This window comes from Amblyomma americanum, chromosome 2 (assembly GCF_052857255.1).
Source record: "Amblyomma americanum isolate KBUSLIRL-KWMA chromosome 2, ASM5285725v1, whole genome shotgun sequence".
In the NCBI taxonomy this organism is placed as follows: Eukaryota; Metazoa; Arthropoda; class Arachnida; order Ixodida; family Ixodidae; genus Amblyomma; species Amblyomma americanum.
In genome coordinates this window covers 100,364,203-100,390,801 of record NC_135498.1, presented here as the reverse complement: position 1 = coordinate 100,390,801, position 26,599 = coordinate 100,364,203, and the positions used below count along the sequence as shown (strand labels likewise).

The following is a 26,599-nucleotide window of genomic DNA, read 5'->3' as shown; positions in this document are numbered from 1 at the left end:
AACCAGCCTTCGTCATCCTAATTACCTGATTATTGAGGCTCTCGTGCATCAGGTGAGCGCAAGACTTAGACAAGGCGCCCTGTAAGCAATACGTTCCGATAGCCCGATTAACAGTCTTGGAATGTGCTGACCTGAAAGGCAACAGGTCATGTTAGACGCGTGTGCAAAATTCTAAGATCTGAACTTTGGCGTCAGATCAGGCTCCTATACGACTGGTTGCGTCTGCTCGCGTTCCGGACAAACCCCGAATGGGTAGGAGAAGTAAGGCTACGGGCCTTACGACGTCAGACAGCCCAGGCAGTGGATTTCTGGTGGAAATGTCTCCTATTACGACTTCCCAAAGATAGGCGAAGATCCAAGGATAATGGTGGTTCCGTGCCAGTACTGGCCGATGCCGAGTTACCGAGTGGAATTGTTGAGGCGCTGAAGAAAGGACCGAAGTTCAGCATTGAGCCTAGTGTGCCTGCGCATGAGCTGCTTTCATTGAACCGGCAGCTGGCGCGGAAGGTATCTGATGAGGACCAGGAGCGGTGCCTACTAGATGGTGTTGACAGCCTTCTACGGACCGCTGCTAGGCCACGGAGGTCTGCGAGTGGGAGCACTTCAAGCCTCAAGACATCAGTAAAAGAAGTTGCCTATTTCTTCGAAGTTGTCTATTTCTTCAAAGACAACGGCTTGGCCCTTCTGCAAGCTGATAAAGAGGGAGGCTTCGTCGTCCTGCCTTCGGGGATATTTGGTGAAAAAGCTGCTCAAGCAGTCGAGAAGAACTTTGTTCGGAAGAAGGTGAAACCGTCAAAGGTAAAGACCCAAGCTTCAGTGCTGTGCAAGGACCTTGCTTTAGATAAACTGTCTAGAGCAGTTATTAACTCCAAGCGCGATAGCTTAGAACTGTTTTTCACTGTTAAAACACATAAGGTTGACAAGCCCTTTAGGTGCATAGTAAGTGAAAAAGGTACTTGGCAGCGTGAAGTAAGTGTGTTTATTCAAAAGTGTTTGAAATTGGTGGTAGTGGAAGACCCATTCTTGACTAGGAACTCGGATGATATAGTCGCCTACCTACAGGATGCTCCACCTGTAGGCTACGCCTTTTCAATTGACGTTGAAAACCTGTTCTTTTCAATACCCCACGATGCCCTGTTTTGCTCCGTCAGGTCTTGTATTGAAGATAGGGGTGTAATAGCTTTTCAGAATGCCTGCGGTATAACGCTGAACAATTTTATGTCTTTACTTGAGTTTTATCTTGGTTCTACTTTTGTATCTTTTAACGATCAGGTCCTTGTTCAGCGCAAAGGAATCTGCATTGGTTCCTGTGTGGCACCTGTACTGGCTGACATCTTCTTGTCCAGCATTGACTGTGATCTGGTGCGCTATTTTGACGATGAGACAACTCTGAAAATATTTAGGTACGTTGATGACTATTTAGTGTTTCTTAAAGATCGACCTGACGCGACGCACACTGTGATTGTGGAAGAATTTTTGTCGATTTTCAGACGACATGGGAAGGGTCTGACCTTTACTCACGAGTTACCGGAACATGACAAGCTACAGTTTTTAGATATTAACCTGACTTTAACACCAGATCACGTTTGCTGGATGTACTTACCACGTGCACGGAAAGACCTGTTGCCTTTCAGGTCAGCACATTTAAAGACTGTTAAACGGGCTATCGGAACGTATTGCTTACAGGGCGCCTTGTCTAAGTCTTGCGCTCACCTGATGCACGAGAGCCTCAATAATCAGGTAATTAGGATGACGAAGGCTGGTTTTCCTGCTTCAATCATTGTTGCAGTGGCAGAGAAGCTCCTGCGCAAACTGAAAGATAGTACGTGCCGGGATAGTGGCCGTTCTAAGGAAATGAGGCCAGTGGTTCTACCGTATATCCACAGAATTTCCCACAACTTGAAGAACGTGGCGAAACGCTACGGAGTGCCGGTATTTTTTACCGCCCCATGCAAGTTGGCCTCATTGTGCCCTCAGGTCATGTCCGGGGGGAAGAGGAAAGCGGACTGCGAGAAGCGTCATGCCACTCGTTTTGTCAGGTGCCAGACGGGTGTCGTATACCAGATTCCCCTCACCTGTGGCAGGGTATACATCGGTCAGACAGGCCGATGTCTGAATGAGCGCTTAAGGGAACACGAGCGTTCCATGAAATCAGGGACAGGGTCGAATTTACCCCTGCATTGTGGCGCATGCCCGGATGCTACGCGCAATAAACCTTGCCTGCCTTTGCTGACAGATACAAAAGTTTTGAGGAGGAGCCGTGACCAGGTGGCGCGTGAGTTGGCGGAGGCGTTTTGTATCAAACAGAAGGATAAAGATTGCGTAAGTGACCCTTCTATCAAACTGTATCAGAATGAAGACACGTTTTTGGTTTTCACATGTGTGTGATGTGACAGTTTGAAACTATTATCAGAATGAAACTGTATCAGAATGAAGACAAGTTTTTGGTTTCCTCATGTGTGTGATGTGACAGTTTGAAACTATTTAAGGAGTGTCGTGTTGTCAATAAAGTTAGTCGCGAGTCTGCGCCTGTTGTGTTATCTTCTTGTCCTTGTCTTTTTGTGCGCAGTACCCCCTCCTTGTATTTACTATGATTGACCGACTAGCCCAACAACGTACGCCCCCACGTGATACCCATGAAAGAGAGCCTTTAGGTGCGAACTGACCAAATAAATAAAAAGTAAAATCTAAGTGCTCGCCTACCTTGCATGGTGAGATGAAGTAAGATAGGCTTCCCTAACGATTTGCAAACACTGCAGCCTATAGTTCCACACCTGGTTCTTGTTGCCTTTTTTTGTTTCATTTTATTGTTAATACGGTCGTTTGCTTGCTTAGTATTTTCCCACAAATTACTGCTTTTTCCAAAACATCTGCACCTGAAACTATTTGTGTTACCTCTCTTTTGTCATCCACTATCTGCACTGCACAAATATAAAGAACTTTCACACGACACGTGCTTCATAGACAACAGCAGCGGTGGCCGAGTGGTTGAGCATCCGCCTCGCATGCGGGAGGTGCGGGGTTCGATCCACAGTGCCGCCGGGTACCCACCGGTGATACAATGGGTAAAAGTTTTCCCGTGGTCTGGTGCTAGGCTTATTTAGGGTCAAATTCTTGGAAAATGGGTCTTTGACCCCACCTTGAGAAATCGATAATGTGCCATGGCGCTCTTTGGCCTCAGATGCCCTTGCAACATAAAAATTCATCATCACCATCATCAAGTGCTTCATAGCACTAGTCACCTGTGAGTCTGTGTAAAAATTGCCTTGGCCATCAGATCACTTATTCAACGTGTTACAATACAAAAAAAAAACGTCACACAGGAACCAGGTCCATATTTGGAGGGCTATGCTGCATTACAAACGGTTAAAAACTATACTTTTTACCCAACACCCTAGCATTTAAAAGAACCTGCTGATGCAATAGTACAATGAGCACACATGCAGGACATTACTTCGGAAAGCATACACCTGTGGGACGTTCAGAGGCTTTACTAAGCAAGGACAAGAACACGCACCAAAAGGATGACAGACTTCGGGAATTTTGATTGGACAGAACAATTTGCCCATAGAAAACAGGGCAAAATGTCACAAATCCTGCTACTGTGGAAGCAACTTTACAACGAGAAAGAAAGCAAAAGACAGCTTTTTTTTAGAGGGCAGGCATCATGCATCTTAGACAATTACGGTTTATAAATGCTACTTAATCCTGACCCCAACACGGCCTCTTTTCTGGCCGTGCTACTCGGACCTACTTTATGATGAGTGGAAGCTATTTTCTGTGGTCCTCCTACTTTTTACTGCTACGATTTTTCTTGTCTCTTAGGTCTGCTACAGCTGTTTGATTTTTAGAAAATGTTTCTGAAGCTTCAGCTGCAGAAAGTATTTGTGCTGTAGTTGTACTTGCGTCTACTTTGGCCCTGCATCCAACATCGTGTGCAAATATTCACACCTCATCCTTCGAGTGCTAAGGCTGAACAGCTAAAGGATGAAGTTACGTGCCTCAGTGAGCAGTTTTACTGCCTGCATAGAACTTACGAAAGCATAGCAGAAAATTCTGCTGTCTTACACTGAATGAGTAAGATAAAATTCTGGTCAAGTTCAAACTACATAGTCTGAAACGTACAGCAACACTTCAAGCTAAATGTTAGGTCTGCAAGCGTCCCTTGCACTTCGCAGTTGTCTTCTCCACAGCACTGATCCAGTGTGGCTGGATGCTATGCTGCAGTAGAAGGTATTGGTTCCACAACAGCTGCCGCCAAACTGGTTTATTCCAGCCGCTGCGTGTCTCTTGTTTTAGCTTTTCACCTCACAGCGCACGGCGCTAACATGCCACCACAAGGCCTCCTCCTCAGTAGACTGCTCCAGTAAATGAATAAACGAGAGCTGCTCCAGTAAATGAATAAACGGCCCTCTTCTCGCCTGCGATCTGGCCATCGTGGATTAGCTTTCTTCTCACGATCGCCGTATTGCATCCGGTATCCCGTAATACCGACATCCCTTGCCCCCCAATGTTCCGGCCGCCACCGCGAGTCCTTCGGCGAGAAACATTGGTCGCGTCATCATGACTGCGTTCACAACGGGAATTCTGTTTCCATTTTTGAGCTCCACGTAGCCATCACGAATGATCTCCTCATTTGGGCTCTTGGCCAGTGAGTACACGGACGCTGCCTGTGGCCTATCATTTACCGCTGAGCGGCACGCATGTGCCTTGTGCCCCCTTCGCCCACACGTGAAGCAAGTAAGGTTGTGATATTTACTGGTGTGGGTACGGCAGTGTGACGCCTGATGCCCAATGTGGTTGCAAAGGTAACAATATGGCGCTGCTCGTTGATGTACTCTTTTCTCGTCAGATTCGGGCCTCTCGGCATCGTCTAGGTTGGCCTTCTTCGATCTGGAGAGATTCAGACTACCTTGCGCTTCTCAAAACTGGTCAGCGAGATACAGCATCTCTCCCAACGATTTCGCCTTTCTTTCCTTCAGGTAAGGCGCCATGTTGGAACGACAGCCATGTAGGAACCTTTCCTTAATCCAGAGCTCCCTGAGTTCCTGAAACTCAGTCTTGGTACCTTAAAGCTCGATCCAGCGGTCAAAGTAGTGGCGAAGACGCGCTGAGAACTGAGCTGCGTCTTCGCCGTTCTTCGGGTTTGCAGAGTTGAATTTCTCCCGAAAGCCATACGCGGTGAACCGAAATCGCTTCAAAAGTGCTGTTTTTACCTTGGAATAATCGGCTACATCACCCGGTGGCCACCGCCCGTAAACACTCAGTGCTTCCCCACTTGTGCATGCAGCCAGTGCTGTAGACCATCGGCCCTACGGCCACTTCTGATTCCTCGAAAGGCTTTCAAATCGTCTAAAATAAGTCTCTAAATCATCTTTCCTGTCGAAATTCGTCAGCCTCCTTCGCAGCCTTGCGCTCATCCTCCGTAGTCTGCCGGGCAAACGGCCGTTCTTCGCGCTCCTGATCTTCCACGCATTTTCTGAGATCAGTGTCTGTCAGTTCCAGCTGGCTGCCCATCACTGCCAGCCTTTCCAAATCCATGCTTCTAGCTCCGAGAACACTTAAATGACAGAACCAGAAGCTCACCAAAAGAAGAACCCGTTCATGCACAGCGACTCTGTAATACCTCAACACAGTTCAACACCTGAACTAGTCTCCCTCTCTGTTTGCCACGTTTTCTTTGGAACAAACGTCCTGTCGCAGAGGTTTGATGCAAAGTAAAAACGTTAATGAAAAAAATGAAACACTGCCGTGGCGAAATATACGGATTATATTGATTGATATAGCGGAGTCAAACGATGTAGGAAAAAAAAATTGCGTTGATAAACTATTTCCCAAAGAAAGATGCGTTCGTCTAAAATTTCTGATTATGGCGCATGTTATTTGCTGATTGGGTCGGCGCACGCTGACTATGTCTGTGGTGACGGCCGCCGAGAAGGAATTAAACTGTTCTAGTGTGGGATTATGATCGACGCCGGAGCTACGTGCGCCGGTTAATTCGGCATATGCGTGATACGCTTTCGAATCCCGGCTGCCACGGGCAGCTGATCACGCGTGCCCCACCTTTTATTGTTGGTTGTAATTGGTACATTTGTCCACACGTTGTGTAGGAGAATCACCTACGAATTTCAAAGTTGCGCAGCTAGAAAAAATTGCGGTTTATGCAATGTTTTTTTTCTATTTTGTTTTCTTTTCCAGTCTCTTCTTAACTAGGTTCGCATTTTATGTCTCACGTAATCGATGTCAGTGCCGGTAAGTGAAGTTTGTTCACGCCTTCAGATACCGCTCAGAAGACATTATTGCGCACACAAAGCCTCGAGTGAAGAAAGAAGAAGAAAAAACGGCGCCTGCTCACGAGCAAGGCCGTTCCCAACGGAGGCGCCGCCATAATTGCAATTGGTTCCTATTCACCGGGCACAGACGTCGCACACCGCCTCCCCCGTCACTGCAGATATGGCCAACGTTGAAAGGGAGCCTCACTCGACGAAGAAAAGTCGGCGCTCCAGCCACCGTCCTTCCGCACCTCCGCCGATGCCACAGCAGAACCCCGAAGCTCCGCAGGAGGCTGGCAACACGGTCTCCGCCCCCGTCACAGCAGCCACCTCTACCGTGCTCACGTCGCCACTGGACCACATCCTCATTTTCGGCCACGGCTGGTTCCAGAGGCTCGTTCTGCTCTGCACCACGCTGGCCTTCTTCACTACGGTGCTGCAAGCAGCTGCGATCAACAGCCTGGCACTCCCTGCGGACCACTGGTGTCGGCCGCCAGCAGAGTACGCCCATGTGCCAGCTGAGATATGGAGGAACACCAGCGTGCCACTCGAGGCTGACGGCGTGACTCGCCACAAGTGTCTTCGGTACGAGCCGCCGCTCCCTTTTGAGGAAGAAGACGGCTTTGAAGAAAGGAGTACGATTCCCTGCGACGCCGGTTGGGACTTCGAGGTAGAGGCCGCCTCGATCATCAGAGAGTGGAACATCGTCTGTGAGCGTGATTGGATCATGACGGTCCTGATAGCTGCCTACATGTTCGGAGGAGTGATTGCTTTGCCGTTTTCAGGGATCGCTGCTGACAGGATCGGGAGGCGCCCCGTGCTGTGCATCTGGATGTTCCTGCTCATGTTCTCCGGCATAGGAGTGGCCTTCGCCAAGACACTAATCGCCTTCGCCGCTCTCCGCGCCCTCCTGTCCGCCGCGGCCGCCAGCGTCGTCGTCACGTCCACCGTGGTGCTGTTCGAGGTGACCGACACGCAGCACCGGGCCCTCTTTTGCAGCTGCGCCGTAGCCGGCGGCGCGCTTCTGGCCTTCGTCTATCAAGCTGTCGTGCTAGGCATGGTCACCGACTGGAAGGCCGTCCAGATTGTGTCCATGGTGCCAACCTGCGGCCTGGTTCTTGGAGTGTACCTGATGGAGGAGTCGCCGTGCTGGCTCCTGGCTGTACTGAAGATGCGACGCGCAGAGGACGTGCTGTCGTGGGCGGCACGCGTCAACAACGCCGACCCGGACGCTTTCAAGCATCGCCTGTCTGCGCTGAGGGTCGAGCTCAAACGGCAGCAGGAACAGCAGCAGGACCCCGGCAGCTCTGACATTTTCTCGGGTCCTCAAGGTGCTCGTCTTTGCCTTCTAAAACACGGAAGTCAGTTATAACAACGCGATAGCGGTAATGGCCCCGTTACCCAGAAAATCCGGCATCGGCGTAGTGGGCGCAGGCGTAGGGTGGCCCAGGTGGCCTCCTGCGAGAGAATGAAACCTAGGTGGGTCACGTATGTTACGCGACGTTGTGGCGTCATTACAACCTGCCCACAGGACAGTGAGCAAAGTGACGACCGTGGCAGGTGGCCGTTAAATGAATGCTTGATCGCGAGGTGTTGTTGGGGAAGAACAACTAGGGTCTCACAATCCCCACCGGTGGCAGCCCCTCCCATCGCAGGGCAGTGGTTCATCCCTTAACCACACTGCGGACGAAGCGATGTGACGGCTCCCAGGGACCTATGAATGTAAAGTTGAGATTGACCAATTCCACATATATGGACAATAACTCGTTAACGCTATCGTGTCATATACTTCGGTGGAGCTTTAGTTCCCCCTCCAAATTTTCCGATGATAATGCATTCCTACAAATCGGAACACAATGCAAGGTGAGATAACTTTCCTCCAAAAAACAGCGCAGAAATAGGAAACCCAGCATTAAGAGACGATAGCACGCCAAGCGTTCACGCATCAGCTATTTGCAATTCTATGCTTGGTTGTGACCGCGGACTGGTTTGTGAGGGTTTAACGTCCCAAGGCAACTCAGGGTATGATTGACGCCGCAGTGAAGGGCTCCAAAAATTATGGCCTCCGAGGCTTCTTTGAAGTGCACTGGCATAGCACATTGCACGAATCTCTAGCATTTCGCCTCCATCGAAATTCGAGCACCGCAGCCGGGATCGAACCCACGTCTATTAGGTCAGCAGCCGAGCGTCATAACCCATGAGCTACTGCGGGCGCTTTGTGAGAAACAACTTCGAGTCAGATCATTGTGTGAGCTGGAATTAGATGTATGTCTCGTATTAATGCGGTAGGATTAAAAGCCTCATCGGAGAAAAAAACGTGCCGTCGGCCACAAATGCGCCCAATGGCTCCAAGGAAGAGACATAATCAAAATGGATAATTCCTAATGGCTTAGGGGAAGTGACGTCACGAGACCACACGTGACATCATTTTTGGTAAAGACATTAACAGCTTATAGTGCTATCGCACTGCCAACACTAACTAATGAGGTGTCCCTGTGATTTTTTTCTCCACCCTTTTATATAACCGTTATGTATCAACTCGGTCGTGAATCCGTATGGGTCTGCCCAACGAAATTCAGATTTGGTGATGGGATAAAGCATGGTTTCCCGCGACAAAGGTGATCTGAAGCGTCGCTTGATCATATCAGTCGACTGGACTCTGGTGGTTACCGGACATCATAGAGGCAGAGCCCTTTAATAACGAGGAGTCTGATTAAGGAACTGAAATAATAACGAGGAGTCTGATTAAGGAACTGAAATATTGTTCTATGGGGCTCAAGTTTCCAGAGCGAGCCACGCTGAGGCACTCGGGAAGAATTTAGATAGCCTACGAAACTTCAGCTTCACAAAACAACAGGTAGCGATAAAAATACGACCACAAGATGAAAAGGCTCGACCTAACGCTTTCGTTAGTCATTCATCCTTTTTGGTGTCTTGGTAACGATTTTCTGTCCTTTATTTACGACTAGATACAAACTTCTCGGCAAGCGTGTACTGTCTTTGTAAAATGTAGAACCCAGAGGGGTTTGCTTCTAAGCTTCGAACTCCGGCAGCATCCGTGCAAGGCCTAATCTTCGGAAAGGGGAGAATTAGAGTTCCCCTTAGCTACAAGATTTCGAACGCTGTCAATGCATAACAAGCTACGCGGCGTGGCCCAGAAGCAAGCTTCCTTTAACCGTATGCGTTTGACAAAGACCGTACATCGCAATGTAGCCTGCCACACGTTCTGTTTATAGCGTTAACATTTAGTGTGCGGGTGTCTGTCGTTAACGTGGCAGCAGGCGTGACCCTCCACAGCTTCCGTACGTCCGAGTGTGACAACAGCACCTCGCGGTTCAGTCCCCCGTGACCACCCCGCTCACACAGCCCGTACAATCACGTGACGACCACCCTGTGCCTATAGTTGGTGGCTTCCGTTAAGCTACATACAACACAGGCGCAATAGTCAAACAGTATTTGGCGGCAAATGCGACAACTGAAAAAGAACAAGGAAGAATAACCGGCGGTGATGATCCGCATTGCCATGGATGACTTTTTTTTAAACAAATGCGAGTATTATCTTCACGCGACACCACCCCGCATACAAGCAGCAGAGCCGCAAGCAACCAGAGACGTCCATCTTGATGCTACCTAGAACATTTCAAGATCGAAACGCCAAATTCCTCCCAAAGGAGAGTCCACAGCCCATGGCGCCGATCGAGTTTTATAGCATCGCGGTAATAATCTTTTTATCTTATCCCCTGTCATGCTCAGTTAAAGCATGCTTGATCCCATTTGGGCTACCATTGCAGGGAATTAAACACGGATTAACCACGACATCGTGAAACTCGTTCGATGCCATTGGCTGGAGGAACTCTTATGGGGAATTTACCGTTTCGTTCTTTCGTTGCATGTAATGTTTAACTAAATCAAGCTCAGCAACTTTGGACGTGTCTCAATGATTTTTGTTGAAACATGATTGGTTCAGTTTATTTTAGCGAAAATCTTTGCCTGTGAAGCCAAGTAGCTCTGCCACACCATGCTTTACATAAACCACGTCCTTGAATTGAAGCAGTGGAGGGGGGTGCCTTTTCCTCTGTAAACCGTCTCCCCTTCCCTCCGCTGTTTTGGAGTCCCTGACCTACGCACCAACTCATTCACTTACGCAACGACAATTTTCCTGTTCTATTGACCAGCAGCCAAAGAACAGCAACCACCTCGCCTTTCCTTGGCTCCCCCCCCTCCTCCCCGTTTTTTTTTACTGAGCGACTCCTAAGGACTATAACTGGAGCCCGAAGTCCGTACATACTCGATATGTCGACCACATCGATTCGAGTGTCTCTCTGCAATAATTTACTAGCGGGGTGAGGAATTACAAGTTAGTCCCAGACTGTAAGTGTCATTACAATCCTTCAAACATAACTGTTCCCTGTAAAGCTTCAAGCCCCTTACAACTATTCGTACGGGCCCCCTCAGACATTTTCAGCCTTTATTCGATTTGAAGCCCAAAAATGCCATGGCGATCAAATGGAAGTCAAGCGACAAGTAAATAAACTCCAGACAAGGCAGTTTTAAGGAAACTGTATTCTCGTCTGATGAGTACAGAGTACCGAAGGTGTGTAAACACTTTCGAAGCCTCGAGATCCTCGAAGGCTGTCTCCGGACACCAAAAACCACTGTTTCGAACGTCACTCGGTAATTTCTTAACACGTGCATGTTAATCGCAGACGTGCACGTCACCGAACTTGTGCGGAACCAGTCCCTGCGCCACCGGTCCTTGGTTGCCTTCGGGTGCTGGCTCGTCGGGTTCGCCGTCTACTACAAACTCCTAACGGGCCAAGTCATGCGCTCCAACCACTGGGCACAGATCGCGTTGGTCCTGCTCAGGCTGGCCGCGATCATCATGAACGTGATCGTCATCACGTACGCCGGGCGGCGCAGGACGCTCAGCCTAAGCTTGATCATCATGGCCGTCGTGACCGGAGCACTGGCCATTGGGCACACGGTTCGCGCTCCCGGCTACGTCCTGGCGGCCTTGATCGTGGTGTGGATGCTGCTGTGGGACCTCTGCGCAGTCACCCTGTTCATCCTGACGGCCGAGCTGTACCCGACGGTGGTTCGCGGGGCGGGGCTGGCATTCAGCTACACGTGCGGGTGTGTGGGCTGCTTCATAGCGCCCTTCCTCAACGAGATTCAGTCGGCCGACATGAAGGGCTTGATGTACGCCACGGCGGCCGCGCTGTTGCTCTTCTTCGGAGTGATGGCGCTGGCGCTGCCGGAGACGACGGAGCTGCAGCCGGCCAACACGATGCACGACTTCGCGGCCGAAAAGTGGCAGCTGCAGTCTCCCTTGAGGGTCGCTCGAAGAGGCAGCAAGCGCAAGCGAGCCAAGAGCGGCCAATCCGACATTCAGAGAGCAGCCAAATAGGGCCGGAAGTGAAGAACAAGATGCGCGGAGATTTGGGGTGGGGGAGGGGGGAGAGGGGGTGGCAGTAATCATATTTGTGTTTCTGGAGCGCATACTCAATCCTCTGCTTTATTTTATTTAATCATCGACTGTTTACTTGGAGCTCATTTTCACTCTAGACTCTGTGCTCATTAACAGAGTATATACATTGTTTCGTACCCAGGATATGCGTAGCACTGCGAAAGGGACACTACCAGACGCTGCTAATGAATCGTTGGAAGATATTTTATTGATCTGTAGCCCACAAAGCGCTCAATTCACAAGAACTCTGGCAACTGGAAGCGTTCAGCGATTTTCGTGCTCTTATGGTGTCCAAAAAATTCTGCTGCATATGTTCTAGCACGTAACGAAGTTCGACTGTGTCCGCCACTGGCGGAAAGTTCACATGCGGGTATTTGTTTGATGGGCAGCGTGCACCGTATGGCGAAACTGTCCCAACTTCCCACCAGTCTTGCGCTAGAGATCCGGAGTGCGGTCTGGGGAGAGCACGTTTTTTGATTACTAATGCATTATTTATATAGCCTACGGCAAAGCCTGGTGTAGCTGCGGCATTAGTTTGTCAATAAGCTAAATAAAACCCGCAACTATCCTCTCCTCGTCTATTCTCTATATATACACCACGGTAGCGGCGACAAGGTGCAACCGTTTCTCATAGGCCGAGTCGCTCTAGGACGTTAAACCCCTTTAAAGAAAACTAAAGCAACCATTCCACAATTCAATACTCTCCTCCAATTTCAGAGTCTATCGAATTAGCGATCCCTAACTGAAGTCCTTTCACTGGCGTTACCCTGATATTAAGGCATACCCTGTTAATGGGGCCGGTTGCCAGTTACACTTTGCTTATAGTAACTCAAAAGCTATGTCGAAAACGAAGCCACAGACTCTCCTCTAAGGACGCGCTCCAGCCAATGGCGTTGTCTGACAGACGACGTCCGATGACGTCCGACTTGCGCCATTGGCTGAAGGGCCGCCTTTTGAGTAGCGTTTGCAGCTTCGTTCTTGAGTTGTATTAGTCGAATACAACTGAATAACTAAGCGGCCTTATTTCGTTTATGGTGTTTAATGTCCCAAACAACTCAGGCTATTATAGGCGCCGCAGTGAAGGGCTCCAGATTATTTGGCTACCTGGGGTTGCCCTATAGTGTGCACTGACATCGCACAGCAAACGGGTCTCTTAAAGGGGTAGAGAGACCACATCTTTTTGTTGCACCTCTCGGTTGTAAATAATGCGTAGAGATTCTGTAAGCATGGTACACAATGTTAGGAGGATATCGTATTATATAATTAATAATCGTACTATTTGTACCCACCAGTTTCGGTTTCGGTTCGTAGTTGCCAGGTTTCTACGCGACGTCCAAAACCAGACAATGCGCTGTCACGTGGGCCCTGAAAACCGTGACGTCGATTGGGCACGTCTTCTGCTTGACAGGCACGTGGTGCGCATAAACACGGAGACGACGGAGAGACGGGAGCAGGGCAAGTCGCAAATTAATGGCGAATAGGTCCGAGTCGGAAGGCGAATAATTTTATTTTGGCGAGGACACTGATTATGAGGCATCGGAGGACGACACAGACGATGAAGAAGACGTCGCGTTTGCGAACCCCGACAACCACTTCATTATTTCACCGCTTGAGATAAACATGGGTGAGTTTTATGTCTTTTGGATCTGCACCAAACCCTGGCCAATCCCCCACCATGGGTATGTGCCATCGTATTTGAGGCAACGAGAACAACTTTATATTTGACCCGCTGGCGAGCGATTCCGAAGAGGAGGCAGACGTCAAGCTCGACGAAGTTCAGGTTGCGCCGGCGGACGCCAAGCGTGTAGGCAATGTCAACTGGCAAGCAGTGTTTTTGTCGTGTTATTTTGCTGCTCATCTAAGGGTTATTTTTTTGTTTTCGCCAAACTGCAGTGCCCGATCTCTTTGCCAATATGTCATTCACTACCAGTCAAACATATCGCGGAGAAAATTTAAACGAGGCCACTAACACGTGCATCCCCGCATGTTGTAGCTCGGTCTTTGCTGTTTGCGTAAGTGATGTTATATATTTTGTCTCGAGCACCCATTGCACCGTTTGGATTGCATTTCTACCCTTAACTGTTTTCACGTGTTTTTACCAGGTACATGTATAGTGGCGTAGACTTTACGAGATTGAGGGGCATAATTTTGCCGCTCCCGCAATCCATTCGCACACCTCTACTCGTTTCTTTTATATTTTCGTTCCTGCACCGTGAAACACACGATCTTGCGCTTGTCGCATGGTTCGTGGCGAACGTGCACTAATGCGAGAACTCGCAAAAACGCGGCCAATGCATGCACAAAGAGGTCTTTCCGAAATTGCCTTCGGCTGCGTATGCGACGGCTTGTAAGTGCAGTTTTGCAGTAGTAGCAATAATAATAACGACGTTTATCCTCGGTGTGAATGTGGCCGCTGTCGCGCCATGGACACCGTGCTCGAGTCTGCGCTGCTGTGAAATCCCTGATGAAGCTGTCCCCATCCCCGAGTACGCGCTGTGCATCACCAGCAGCAACATGTTTGTACAGGGGGTCCCTTAACATCTACGCACGGCATTTGCATATTTGGCACTACTTGAAGACAGACCGGCCCTCGTCAACGCACCAGAGATCAACAAGTAACTGGATTTATTTTATTTATTTATTTATTTTTTATTTATTCAATACTGCCAGCCTCCATTTGGTGGCCAAGGCAGGAGCGGTACAAGGATACATCGTACATCGCGACAAAACAAAGCAAGTAAAAATGCGGATAAAGAAGCAAAAGCTAACACACAGGGTTTTATAGAAAGACAAAGAGCAAAGTTAAATGCACTCGGTTACCTAAAATACAAAAGAAAGCAAACAAAAGAGCATGAACGAACACACTGCGCTTAAAATGACGATATGACAGCAGATAAAAAAGATTTCTGGTCTGTCAAACGGACCACGTCACACGGAAGCCTGTTCCATTCCAATATCGTTCTTGGAAAAAAAGAAAACTGATACGCTTTCGTTCGGCACTGTGGCACCATGATTGTCAAATTGTGTTTATTGCGCGTTGGTCGTGAAGTGTTGTATGCCATGTAGGTCTCAAAATGAATGTTTGTTAAGTTATTAACAATCCCATGCAACATTTTTAGTCGGTGCAACTTGCGACGAGATTGAAGTGTCTGCAGTTCAGATTCCCTCAATAGATTAGTAACCGAAACGTGCCTTCCATATGCGTTGTAGATAAATCTAAGCGCCTTCCTTTGAACGCCTTCAATGCGCTGTACATCTACTTGGGTGTGCGGATCCCAAACCACATCTGCGTATTCCAGTAATGGCCGTACGAGTGCAGTGTAAGCTGCTAATTTAGTTTTAGATGTGCAGTGCTTTAGACGATTTCTTAACAGCCAAAGCCTGTTGGACGCCTTTGAGACTATATGCCCGATGTGCGAACTCCAACCCAAGTTGCTATTGAATACAACCCCCAAGTATTTGTATTCGTTTACGGGGGAGACAGCTGCACCGTTTATTGTGTATGTGTAATTAAGAGCGCACTTTTTACGCGTAAATGTCATTTTTGAGCACTTAGACGTGTTTAGTGACATTTGCCAGACTAGGCACCACCTTGAGACCTCTGAAAGGTAGTCATTCAGCACATATTGATCCTCCGCATTTTGAATAGGCAGATATACAACGCAGTCGTCAGCGAAAAAACGGCACCGTACAGGGGAGTCGAAGTTTAAGTCGTTTAAGTAAATAAGGAACAATAGTGGACCGAGAACAGAGCCCTGGGGTACTCCTGAGAGAACTGGAGCTGGCACAGAATTGGAACCTGAGATCTGGACGTACTGGTGCCGTTCAGAGAGGTAGGAATCTAGCCATTGAACAAGACGCTGATTTTGTAATAGATATTTGAGCTTTATTATTAGATTACGGTGCGAAACGCGATCAAAGGCCTTCGCGAAGTCGAGAAATATTGCATCTACTTGCCCACCCTTATCAATGCATGCCAAAAGTTCATTGGTTGTGTGAATTAGTTGTGTTACGGTGGACAGGCCACGCCGAAACCCATGCTGGTTACTAGAAAAGAAGTTACTACTTTCTAGAAAAGAAATCAAGTGCTTGAAAATGAAATGCTCCATAACCTTACCCGAGGTACAAAGGAGTGAAACTGGCCTGTAGTTGTTTAGACAAAGTTTGTCACCCGATTTGTGGATAGGGACGACCTTTGCAGTCTTCCAGTCAGCCGGAACTTCTGAATTTAGAAGACTTTCATTGTAAATGATGACAAGATATTTCGCGCACCATTCTGCGTAGCGGGAGAGAAACGCATTTGGAATGCCATCGGGCCCAGGAGACTTCTTTTTGTCTAAACTGAGTAGAGCTGAAAAAACTCCTTCGACAGATATTTGCAGGTCTGGTAAGATAAGGCACGTGGATTGAAATTCAGGCTCCTGCCTACTGTCAGTAGAAAACACTGAAGAAAAGTAATTATTGAAAGCTGATGCAATGTCGTAAGGATCCTTACATTCTCTGTTATTCAAACGAATTTTACTAACTGTATCCTTCTTCTTTGTTAAGTGTATCCAAAATTTGTGTGGGTCTGTGGTGAGAAAGTTATGCATTTTAACGTTAAAAAAAGTGTACTTAGACTGTTTAATTTTCATGCGCAACTCTGTGCGTAGTGACTGTAGGGAAATGTGCCCTGTTTTAAATCGCTTGGATCCTAGACGCTTGATACGTCGCTTGAGCTGGAGCAGTTCGCGAGTAATCCAGGGACTACTGCGATTCATTTTTCTAAGTTTAGTCGGCACGTATCTTGTGATACATTTGTGTACAATAAACTTGAAGTGCACCCATAGGTCATTAACTTTCATGAGACCAGCCGCGTGTTTCTCAACGAATTCATCGTAGTCTTGTTCCAATAAATCTAAGATACTTTCGTCTAGGGCATTGTTGAAGTCAAGAAATGGTTTTCTTAACTCAGGGACAGGCGGTCGCATCATGTTACTTTTGAAGAGTACAGCTTTGTGATCAGAAATGCCTGGTATGATTTCAACGGAGAAGCCAAGTTTTTCAATAGTATCGGTAACAAACACAAGGTCTAGAAGGGAGCTTGAACCTGATGCAGTACGTGTCGGCCCCTGCACGACCTGCTTTAAATTAATTGCAAAGGCGATATCAAGCAAAAGATCAGAATGTTGACATGAAGCTACAGTACGCAGAAGTTCCCAGTTGATTTTTGGTAAATTAAAGTCACCACACATCATTACATAAGCATATTTTTTACCATGTTCTAACAAAAATTCGTGCAGTCGTTCTAGAACCGAGACGTCTGCATCCGGGGGTCTATACACAGAACCAATAAAAATGTTCAAATTATTAAACCGAAGCAATATCCAAACCATTTCGATGCCTGTATTATGAGGAATAACTGTGTAATCTAGTCCCTTTTTTATAGCTATGGCTACGCCCCCTCCCCGTCTGCTACGGTCGTGCCGTACTATCTCATGAGTGTTGGGTATTACTTCTGAATCAGGAATAGCTTCGTTCAACCAAGTCTCGGTTATGATTGTGATGTCAGCGTCGTGTGTGATAAGAAGACCTTCTAAGTCATCGCATTTATTCCATATGCTTCTGGCATTAATGTTCAACAAAGAAAAAGGGCCCGCAGTGGGGCGGACTTTGAGGCATTGGTTGGGTAACTTCACAGTCTGCACATGTCTGTGATATTTGCGAGCGTCCGAACAGACTGGTCAGGGATCATTTACGGGCACTCTTTCCTCGAGAGTTTCGTCCCATCGGAACAGTTTTCCGTTGATCTTTATCTTGTCAAAAAAGAGCCCGACCTTCGCACCATTTGCTTTTTGCTGTTGGGCGCTGTTCCAAAGCTTCTTACGTATCGACTGAACCCGTGGCGAAAAGTCTTCCGAGATGACGTATTTCGTGTTTTTTAGCTTGCTGCAATTTTGAAGGATCCTTCCCTTGTCCCTTCCGTTCAACAGTTTAAAGATTAGTGGGCGGCATTTCTTTTCCGCAGGTCTTCCAAGTCTGTGAATTCGCTCGATAGCTACATTAGGCACCTTCAGTATGTCGTTGAGAATTTTTTCAGACACAATTGCCTCTAGGTCCTCGTGCTGCTCTTCATTATTTTCTGGCACACCGTAGACAATTAGATTATTTCTCCTGCTTCTGTTTTCTAAGTCGTCAACCTTACGAAGCAAAGTTTCCACAGTTTTTTGCATCTCGTCGACTCTCTGTGAATAAGATGTAACAGTAGAAGTCAATCCGTCCAGTTTTCCTTCGATAGCAGCTATCCTGTTATTTGTTTCGCCAAGTTGTTGATGTACTGACTGCGTGGTTTGCTTTAGGACATTCAGTTCAGCCAGAATTTGTTTAAACATAGTTTCATTGCCAGGTCCAGGATTAAGTTCGACGTCACCACAAGAACAAAGCAAGTCCACGAAACAATGGTAAGTCGTCAAAAGCACTACGCTCAGGGGCCGTGGGCACGGCAGAAGCAAAAGAAAGGCATCATCGCTATGGTAAACGTGGACAGGACGCTTGTCCCTCACCTGGATAAGAAACAAGAAGGGGCTTGTAAGACGCATATTCCTTGGGCTTCCGCCGCGCCCACTGACAAGGCTGCACCGCAGGTCCGTCTTTATACCCGTCGGAGCTGGTGACGTAGACGATGGTGGCTGGTGATAATCAGCGTGTGGTAGATTCCAGGCGGGCAGGTCCGGATTTTCAGTTCCGCAGGTGTTTTCCGCTGACTGGTTGGTCAAGAAAACGTGATGTTCGGTCGCTTCGACAGGAAAACCGAAGCATATTTCGCCTGGTGAAAGCTTCACAGCGATGAAGTGCACGGCCTGGATAAGAAACAAGAAGGGGCTTGTAAGACGCATATTCCTTGGGCTTCCGCCGCGCCCACTGACAAGGCTGCACCGCAGGTCCGTCTTTATACCCGTCGGAGCTGGTGACGTAGACGATGGTGGCTGGTGATAATCAGCGTGTGGTAGATTCCAGGCGGGCAGGTCCGGATTTTCAGTTCCGCAGGTGTTTTCCGCTGACTGGTTGGTCAAGAAAACGTGATGTTCGGTCGCTTCGACAGGAAAACCGAAGCATATTTCGCCTGGTGAAAGCTTCACAGCGATGAAGTGCACGGCCTGGATAAGAAACAAGAAGGGGCTTGTAAGACGCATATTCCTTGGGCTGTTTGATCATACATGCGAAGCACTTGCGATTTTGTCATGATCCACTCCTGTATCAGTTTCAATGATGACATTTGTGTCTCTTGCATTAAACTCCACGTTTGTCTTCATCTTCAAACCTAACTACGCCACCATTTCGCTTGCAGCTATGCAGTTTGAATGCAGCCACCTTCGTATGAGCAATGTTTTAAAGTTTGAGGACAGTTGTTGAAATTTTGAAAATCCTGACAGCAAGGCTGAAAGCAGTGAAAATATAGCTTCCTACATAATATCGCAACGTACTCTCTTATTCTGTCTATACACCTCGTCTGGCACCTCGATTGCTGGCCCTTGCCACTGATATTGAACAACTAATAGAAAAACTGAATCAGAGTTCTGTAGCTAACAGTTTTTTTGTGTTTTTCACATCATCATCATAATGCAGCGACTATTTTTTTCAGTCGTTACTGGTACGCGGCATAACGACAGTTTGTGCGCTGGATTTGGCGTCGCCTTGTGAGGAGGAATCGCAGAGTTCTGCCAAGCTGTGTCGTAGGAGAAATGAGAAATGCTTTCCCCGCACAGCGATACTGTGGGTTTCGCTACCTGCAATAAATCAGTTTCAGAAATGAACTGTGCCCACTGAGGGTAACAAGGTGTACAGTTATTTATTTCACATCAAAATGCAAAGCGAAACAATGAACTGCATCTAAAACAAAAAAATTATGTGTACATTAGGCTGAATTATTAGATGTGATATTTCGGAGAAATGTGCACTTCGTATACATATACATACTTTGGGCTGTCCTCGCTACACATACAACATATTCAAGAAATGCTGCCTTTAGCAATACGACTGCCGAAATTCACACCATATAACAGGGTTTGTACATGTGATAAAATATCCCACTGCTCTGTAATCAATATGAATGAACACACATTTTCATACCCAACAGTAAAATGACAGAACAGCTATACCTGCATTAGCTCCTATGCGTTAGGGATGACCCCTAGTCGAGCCAGTCTGTGCAAAGCATATGCTGGTACAATGACAGACATCGTTGTACAATGGACTTCCTCAGTTGCATGCACTTTTGGAAATTCCTGAGAAGTGCATAAATCCCACATGCCTTGCCTTCTGCAAAGCATTGATTATTATCATGTCAGCACTTCCTCAATATCCATGTTATCCGGACGAACCAGTTTAATAGGATCAAACCCTCTCCCATTTTCTTGTTTTTCTCCCATTTGCTCACCTCTGTTTGAAAGGAAAAGCAAACAAATGTTACCCTGATCAGCAGTACAATAATGTAGTTTTGTACAAGCAATACAGAACAACCTGAGCGCACTTCACACAGCAAATAGTGCAAGTAATGAAGACTTGAGGGTTGGACAAGATACAGTGGGCACCTTTTTGAAAGACAAGGACAGCAGAAAGGTGACACTTGTTCTAATTGAATGAAGGTAATTTGGAAAAGGAACAAATTGCAGCTAAATAAAATTAAGCAGACGAAGGAACAAAATGAAAAAGAGTGGTAATAGTTGGCAGACATTATGAACGATTAAGCAGAGACTGTTTGCGTGTATCAAGGAGCTTTCACTGTGAAAGGAACTTCCAAAGTCGAGAAAGCCAGGGTGTAGTATCACTAGGAGCGCCAGCTTCTCGCAGTTCTGTGAAAGATTTCAAATTTTAGCTTGATTTGGGGAATTTTGAGCAGGCAGCTACATTTTCTTTATGCAGGTGTTGCGCACATCAGTGAGCACAGCAGATCGATAGGAATGCTGTCAATTTAACCTGAACTCTCGAGAAAGCTATACCCTGGTAAATAAGAACCTGCGCATGGCCAAATATCTCCTGAAGCAAGCTAGCGCATCAAGCATGGCAGGTGTGGTGGCAACCCATTCAAAGTGTTTTATAGTAAGAGGTGAGTTATGAAAACAATATTGAGTAAAAAAAAGTGTTTCTATTTTCAAATAACGCTAAGCATCCATTCTGGGGCTACCTCTTGCGGCAGTGCCAGACCTGCCAACAATAGAAGTGAGCAGCAGGTAAGTGTTAAACTTTTGCAGGGCTGTATCCCACTGTAGGCTCGCTGGAACAGCTGCAGGATTATGCACGGGGGCATCATCAGAGATATTCAATCACTGGCCAGCACTGTATGAGAAAAAAAGACAACCTTCAAGCTACTAGAAAACCAAGCACTGCGCTGTCTATACCTGTTTAAGATAGCCCAGCCTAAATCGTCTAATCTATATAAAACAAAAATCAGTTGCGAGCAGTTGGGGCCATTACGACAATATGTCAGGTCAAATGCATAGCCCATTTTACTCAGTGCTTCATGGGTGTTGTTTGCAGAGTTCCTGCCACCTGTGCAAGAATATATAACTGCCAGACATGAAGGGCACTGTGTGATATTTGGAAGAACGTTTCAATTTTTTAAAGCTGTCCCAAACTCTCATTAATTTCTCCAATGTTGCTCTTGTGGCGCTATCAAGTTGACTTTCATAATGCAAACTGATCATCGCACTTGCAGAGCAGAAGAAGCCTTTCAGAAGGTAAACAATATATCTTTGTTGCTGTTCTGGATCTGGATACGCCCTGTACACTAACCCGCCACGTGATACCCATGAAAGAGAGCCTTTAGGTGCGAACTAACCAAATAAATAAAAAAGTAAAATCTAAGTGCTCGCCGACCTTGCAGGATGAGATGAAACAAGACAGGCTTCCCTAACCATTTGCAAACACTGCAGCCTATAGTTCCACACCTGGTTCTAGTTGCCTTTTTTGTCCCATTTTATTGTCATTTTGGCCGTTTACTTCACTTAATATTTTTCAAAAAATACTTCTTTTTCCAAAACATCTCCACCTGAACCAATATGTGTTACCTCTCTTTTGTCATCCACTTTCTGCCCTGCACAAATATAAAGAACTTTCACACGACACGTGCTTCATAGACGAGCGCAGCACTGGCCGAGTGTTTGAGCATCCTCCGGGCATGAGGGAGGTGCGGGGCACGATCCCCAGTGCCGCCGGGTACCCACCGGTGATACAATGGCTAGAAGCTTTCCCCTGGTCTGGTGCTCGGCTTATTTAGGGTGAAATGCTTGGGAAATGGGTATTTGACCCCACCTTGAGAAATCGATAATCCCTTGTGCCATGGCACTATTTGGCCTCAGACGCCTTTGCGCCATAAAAATTCATCATTATCATCATCATCACGTGCTGCATAGCACCTGTCACGTGTGATTCTGTGTAAAAATTGCCTTGGCCATCAGACGCGTAACACTGATTCAACGTGTCAGAATACAAAAAAAATCGTAACACAGGAACCAGGTCCATACTTGGAGGGCGGAGTTGCATTACAAACGGTTAAAAAACATACTTTTTACCCAACACCCTAACATCTAAATGAACCTGCTAATGCAGTAGTACAATGAGCACACATGCAAGACATTATTTCGGAAAGCATACACCTGTGGGATTTTCAGAGGCTATGATACTAAGCAAGCACATGAACACACACCAAAAGGATGACAGACTTCGGAAGTTTTGATTGGACAGAACAATTTCTCCAAAGAAAACAGTACAAAATGTCACTAAGCCTTCGACTGTGGAATCAACTTTACAACGAGAAAGAAAGCAAAAGACAGCTTCTATGTAGAGGGCAGGTATCATGCAGCTTAGACAATTACGGGTTATAAATGCTACTTCATCCTGACCCCAACACGTCCGGTCTTCTGGCGGCGCTACTCGGACCTACTTTATGATGAGTGGAAGCTATTTTCTGTGGCCCTCCTACTTTTTACTGCTACGATTTCTCTTGTCTCTTAGGTTTGCTACAGCTGCTTGATTATCAGAAAATGTTTCTGAAGCTTCAGCTGCAGAAAGTATTTGTGCTGTAGTTCTACTTGCGTGTACTTTGGCCCTGCATACACCATCCTGTGCAAATATTCACACCTCATCCTTCGAGTGCTAAGGATGAGCACCTAAAGGATCCATTTACATGCCTCACTGAGCAGTTTTACTGCCTCTATAGAACGTACAAAAGTATAGCACAAGGTTCTGCTGTCTTACACTCAATGAGTAAGATAAAATTCTGGCCCAGTTCAAACTACATAGTCTGCAACGTCCAACAACACTTCAAGGTAAATGTTAGGTCTGCAAGCGTCCCTTGCACTTCGCAGTTCTCTTCTCCACAGCACTGATCCAGTGTGACTGGCTGCTATGCTGCAGTAGAAGGTATTGGTTCCACAACAACTGCAGCCAAACTGGTTTATTCCAGCCGCTGCGTGTCTCTTCTTTTAGTTCTTCACCTCACAGCGCACAGCGCTAACATGTCACCACAATGCCTCCCCCTCAGGAGATTTAATTGTCCCAGCAAAGTCTTCCTGCTGGGTTAAAGAGGGTAGGGAGATGTCTTGTTGAGAACAAGTGGAAAGAGAAGTGAAAGGGCAGCTGATTAAGGAAGCACGGTGTTGTCGACGTGGGCAAGCTTTATGTGGTTGACGGTGATGACTGTGTCATAACTGATGACACACGGCGTTTTGTCACCCCGCGCGACGACGAGATGGGGTCCAGTATAGGGTGCCTGAAGCAGACGGCAAGCACAATCCACGCATAAGAAAACATAGGCGCTGTCTCACAAATCACAGTGGACAAATGTCAGCTTGCACTGGTGAGCACGTGTCGGAGGTGCGGTGATACGGGACAGGAGAATGGTTAGACGTTCAATATAATGTATTCCAGGACGAGACAGACAACGCTTTGGGCAGGCGCTCACACGAAATCAGCTGGTAGACACAACGATGTGCCATAGACGAGATGAGAAGGGGCACTTCCGAGATCTCCCTTGATGGCCGTACTAAGATCTAAAAGGACAACTGGCAAGGAGGTGGCGATGCCTTCGGCTGCATGTAACCTCCTGACCGAACTGTTGGCTTGAGGACGGTAAGCGGTAGTATTGAGGAGGGTGATGCCGAGAACCTGGGTCAAACTGGCGACAAGTGCAGACTCGAAATGGCGGCCTCGGTCGGTGATGATCTCCCTTGGCACGCCGAAACGGCGAAACGGGCCATCCACGGGGAAATGAGGGCGGAGGCAACCGTTTCCACATTGATGTCCGGTATAAGGCTGTCTTCCAGCCAGCGCGTAAAACAGTGAATTACGGTGAGTATATAACGGTAACCGTGTGATGATAGTAATGGTCCGACCAGATTGATGTGAATAACTGCAAAATGGGAGTCCGGAGGCTAGAAACTTCATAGAGGAGTCACAGTGTGACGATAAATTTTGAACAGCTGGCGGGCAACAAGGCACGCCTGAGCCCAGATGCGAACGTCGGCGTTGAGGCCCGGCGACACGAAATGCTCCGCAACAATACGCTGAGAGGCACGGATACTTAGATGAGAAAGGTGGTGAACATCGCTGAAAAGGTTGCGGCATAGAAGCACGGGTACCTATATAAGGGCATGTGTGTCCAGTGACAGGGTTCACGTCGCAAATAAGGTCGACTCTAGGATGAGTACAATGTACAGGGCGCAGGTGCGAGGATGATGAACAAACTGCTTGAAGGTTTTCATCCTGCTGTTGATAACGGGCCATGACTTGCTGGGTAAAAGAATGTGTTTGCAAGAAACAAACATGGCTGAGGGTATCGCCAGAAATGTTATGGGCGCCCTTGATGTGCCGGATGTCGGTGAAAGCTCCAACAGGAAGGCCCAATGTCGAGTTTCCGTGGGTGAGTAGGTGGTCTCGGATGAAGAGAAAGCGCTCGTGAGTGGTCTGTGGTCCGTGAAGATCACAAAATTTCGGCCTTCCATGAACAAAATAACGGTAGTGTTTCACAGTGATGTATGCCACGATCAGCTCTCTGCCGAAGAGTACTGTCCTGCTGCTCTGAAGTCCAGAGCTTCTTCGTGAAAAAACCGAGAGGGCACCACTCACTGTTAAGATATTGCTGCGGGACGCCGCCAACAGCGGAACCTGAAAGTGACCGTGACGCTCGTGGGTGCGATATGTGGCAGGTGAACTAGAAGGGTGGTGAAGGCGAGACGCTCCTTGACAGCAATGAATGCAGCATTGGCAGCCTCAATCCAGGAGAAAACATGTGCGTTTGGTTTGGCCATCTAAAGTAAACTTTTGTGATGTTGTACAACGACAGCCCGTCCAGGAATGAAGCATCTGTAGTAGCTGACGATGCCAAGGAAACTGTGGAGCTGACATAGCGAGTTTGGGTAGGGGAAGTCCGCGTCTGCCTTGACCTTGTCGGGAAGAGGTTGGATACTGTGGGCGTCGACGAGATGTCCCAGGAATGCCAAGAATGAAACGCCAAACACACATTTGTCAGTGTTAAGTTTGAATCCGCTGTCGGCAGAACATTCAAAGACGAGGCGCAGATGACGGAGATGCTCAGCGGGAGAGGAACTAACGACAAGGACATTATCGATGTGTGTGAATACGAACGGAAAACCTCGAAGAATGACATCAATGAAACAATGGAAGGTTTGCGCTGCATTTTGTAGGACAAAAGGCATCCTCATGCATATCTATTAGGTGCCATACAATTCTTATGTAGTAAAAGTAGTTATATAATCAAAGCAAGTTGTGGTCATGACTGTACACATAACAGTACTCCAGCTAAAACACTAACTCCAGAACAAAAAGAATGCTACAGCGGTGTGAATAAAACATTCATCGCAGCAAGAAAATTAGCAGAATCTAAAAGATGTCACACAGACATACTAAATTTTCAGCACACAGTGCTTGAAAACATATTTGAAGAAAGAATATATAATGTCCACATTTACAATAGCAGTAATCAAGGCATTTTTAAATTAAACATGCAAACCTTATACACTGCTGGAACAAGATGTCCTATTGGTTTCTGTCGTATGTGCGCTTTGAAAAGGAGAAGATGCCGGCATTCTCCACGAGTCGCAGGGACTGCGTTGAGCTGCATCTTGTCAACAAAATGGCAGAGGCCAGAAGCACGTTGCCATGTCCAATCCGCCTCTGTGTTGGTTGGATATTGGCTATACCACTTAGTTCTGGGCATATTTGGACATGCTGTCACCACAACAAGAAAGCCGATGACCTGGAAAAACAAACAGGACAAGATTAAACAATTAATGATGGCAGGAAAGTATAAAACAGCATATTTATCATATTACTGTGATCACCTGAAAAAAGATTACTGCAACCGCTGCTATGGATAAGGGAGACTCAGTTACACACCTTAAGTGAAGACTGTGTAGGGTGATGGCAGCAAGCAGTCCTCATAAACAATGAACCTCCGAGGTGGTGATGGTTCAGAGGAAGACCTGCAGGCAGTTTAGTATTGTCATGTATATAATGAAACAATATGCTCAATTGACAACTACCATAATTCCTAAAGAACGACCACCATCAGGTGCACCAAAAATATTTGGATGTTGATGTTACGCAGAGGTTCTACTGAAGCAAATTTGGCCATTGACGAATTTACCTACATGCTGCTGAGCTTTTATATGTGTGCCTAGGTCTTGCTTATTAATACACTTACGCTGCTGAGGTGTTCAAACTTGGTTGGTAAATGCTTTCATGATGATTCTCTTCGAATGTGGCAGATAACCTATCTCAGTTTGGCGACGAACACCTCGGAGGTGTGTCCTCTTGCAGCAAAATATCCGCAACTTTGATGTGTGTCTGAGATTATGCAATT

The 26,599-nt window shown here is 47.1% G+C and overlaps 2 protein-coding genes across 2 annotated transcripts; one reads left to right on the top strand and one right to left on the bottom strand.

The window, feature by feature from the left end:
* Positions 1 to 6,453: 6,453 nt before the first annotated feature.
* Positions 6,454 to 11,679, top strand: LOC144119935 (solute carrier family 22 member 7-like). The gene is made up of 2 exons (XM_077652436.1): positions 6,454 to 7,603; positions 10,979 to 11,679. The coding sequence occupies exons 1-2, from the start codon at positions 6,454 to 6,456 to the stop codon at positions 11,677 to 11,679; spliced, it is 1,851 nt and encodes a 616-aa protein (XP_077508562.1).
* Positions 11,680 to 14,411: 2,732 nt separating this feature from the next.
* LOC144121671 (uncharacterized) lies at positions 14,412 to 18,885 on the bottom strand. Its single transcript, XM_077655006.1, has one exon. The coding sequence runs from the start codon at positions 18,612 to 18,614 to the stop codon at positions 17,463 to 17,465; it is 1,152 nt and encodes a 383-aa protein (XP_077511132.1). The 5' UTR covers positions 18,615 to 18,885; the 3' UTR covers positions 14,412 to 17,462.
* Between the last annotated feature and the right edge of the window lie 7,714 nt (positions 18,886 to 26,599).

Bases quoted from the DNA above. Each gene is read 5' to 3' on its own strand.
- LOC144119935 (XM_077652436.1), top strand. From the start codon at position 6,454: ATGGCCAACGTTGAAAGGGAGCCTCACTCGACGAAGAAAAGTCGGCGC. The intron at 7,604-10,978 runs GTGCTCGTCTTT...TGTTAATCGCAG, and splicing joins CATTTTCTCGGGTCCTCAAG to ACGTGCACGTCACCGAACTT.
- LOC144121671 (XM_077655006.1), bottom strand. From the start codon at position 18,614: ATGCGTCTTACAAGCCCCTTCTTGTTTCTTATCCAGGCCGTGCACTTC.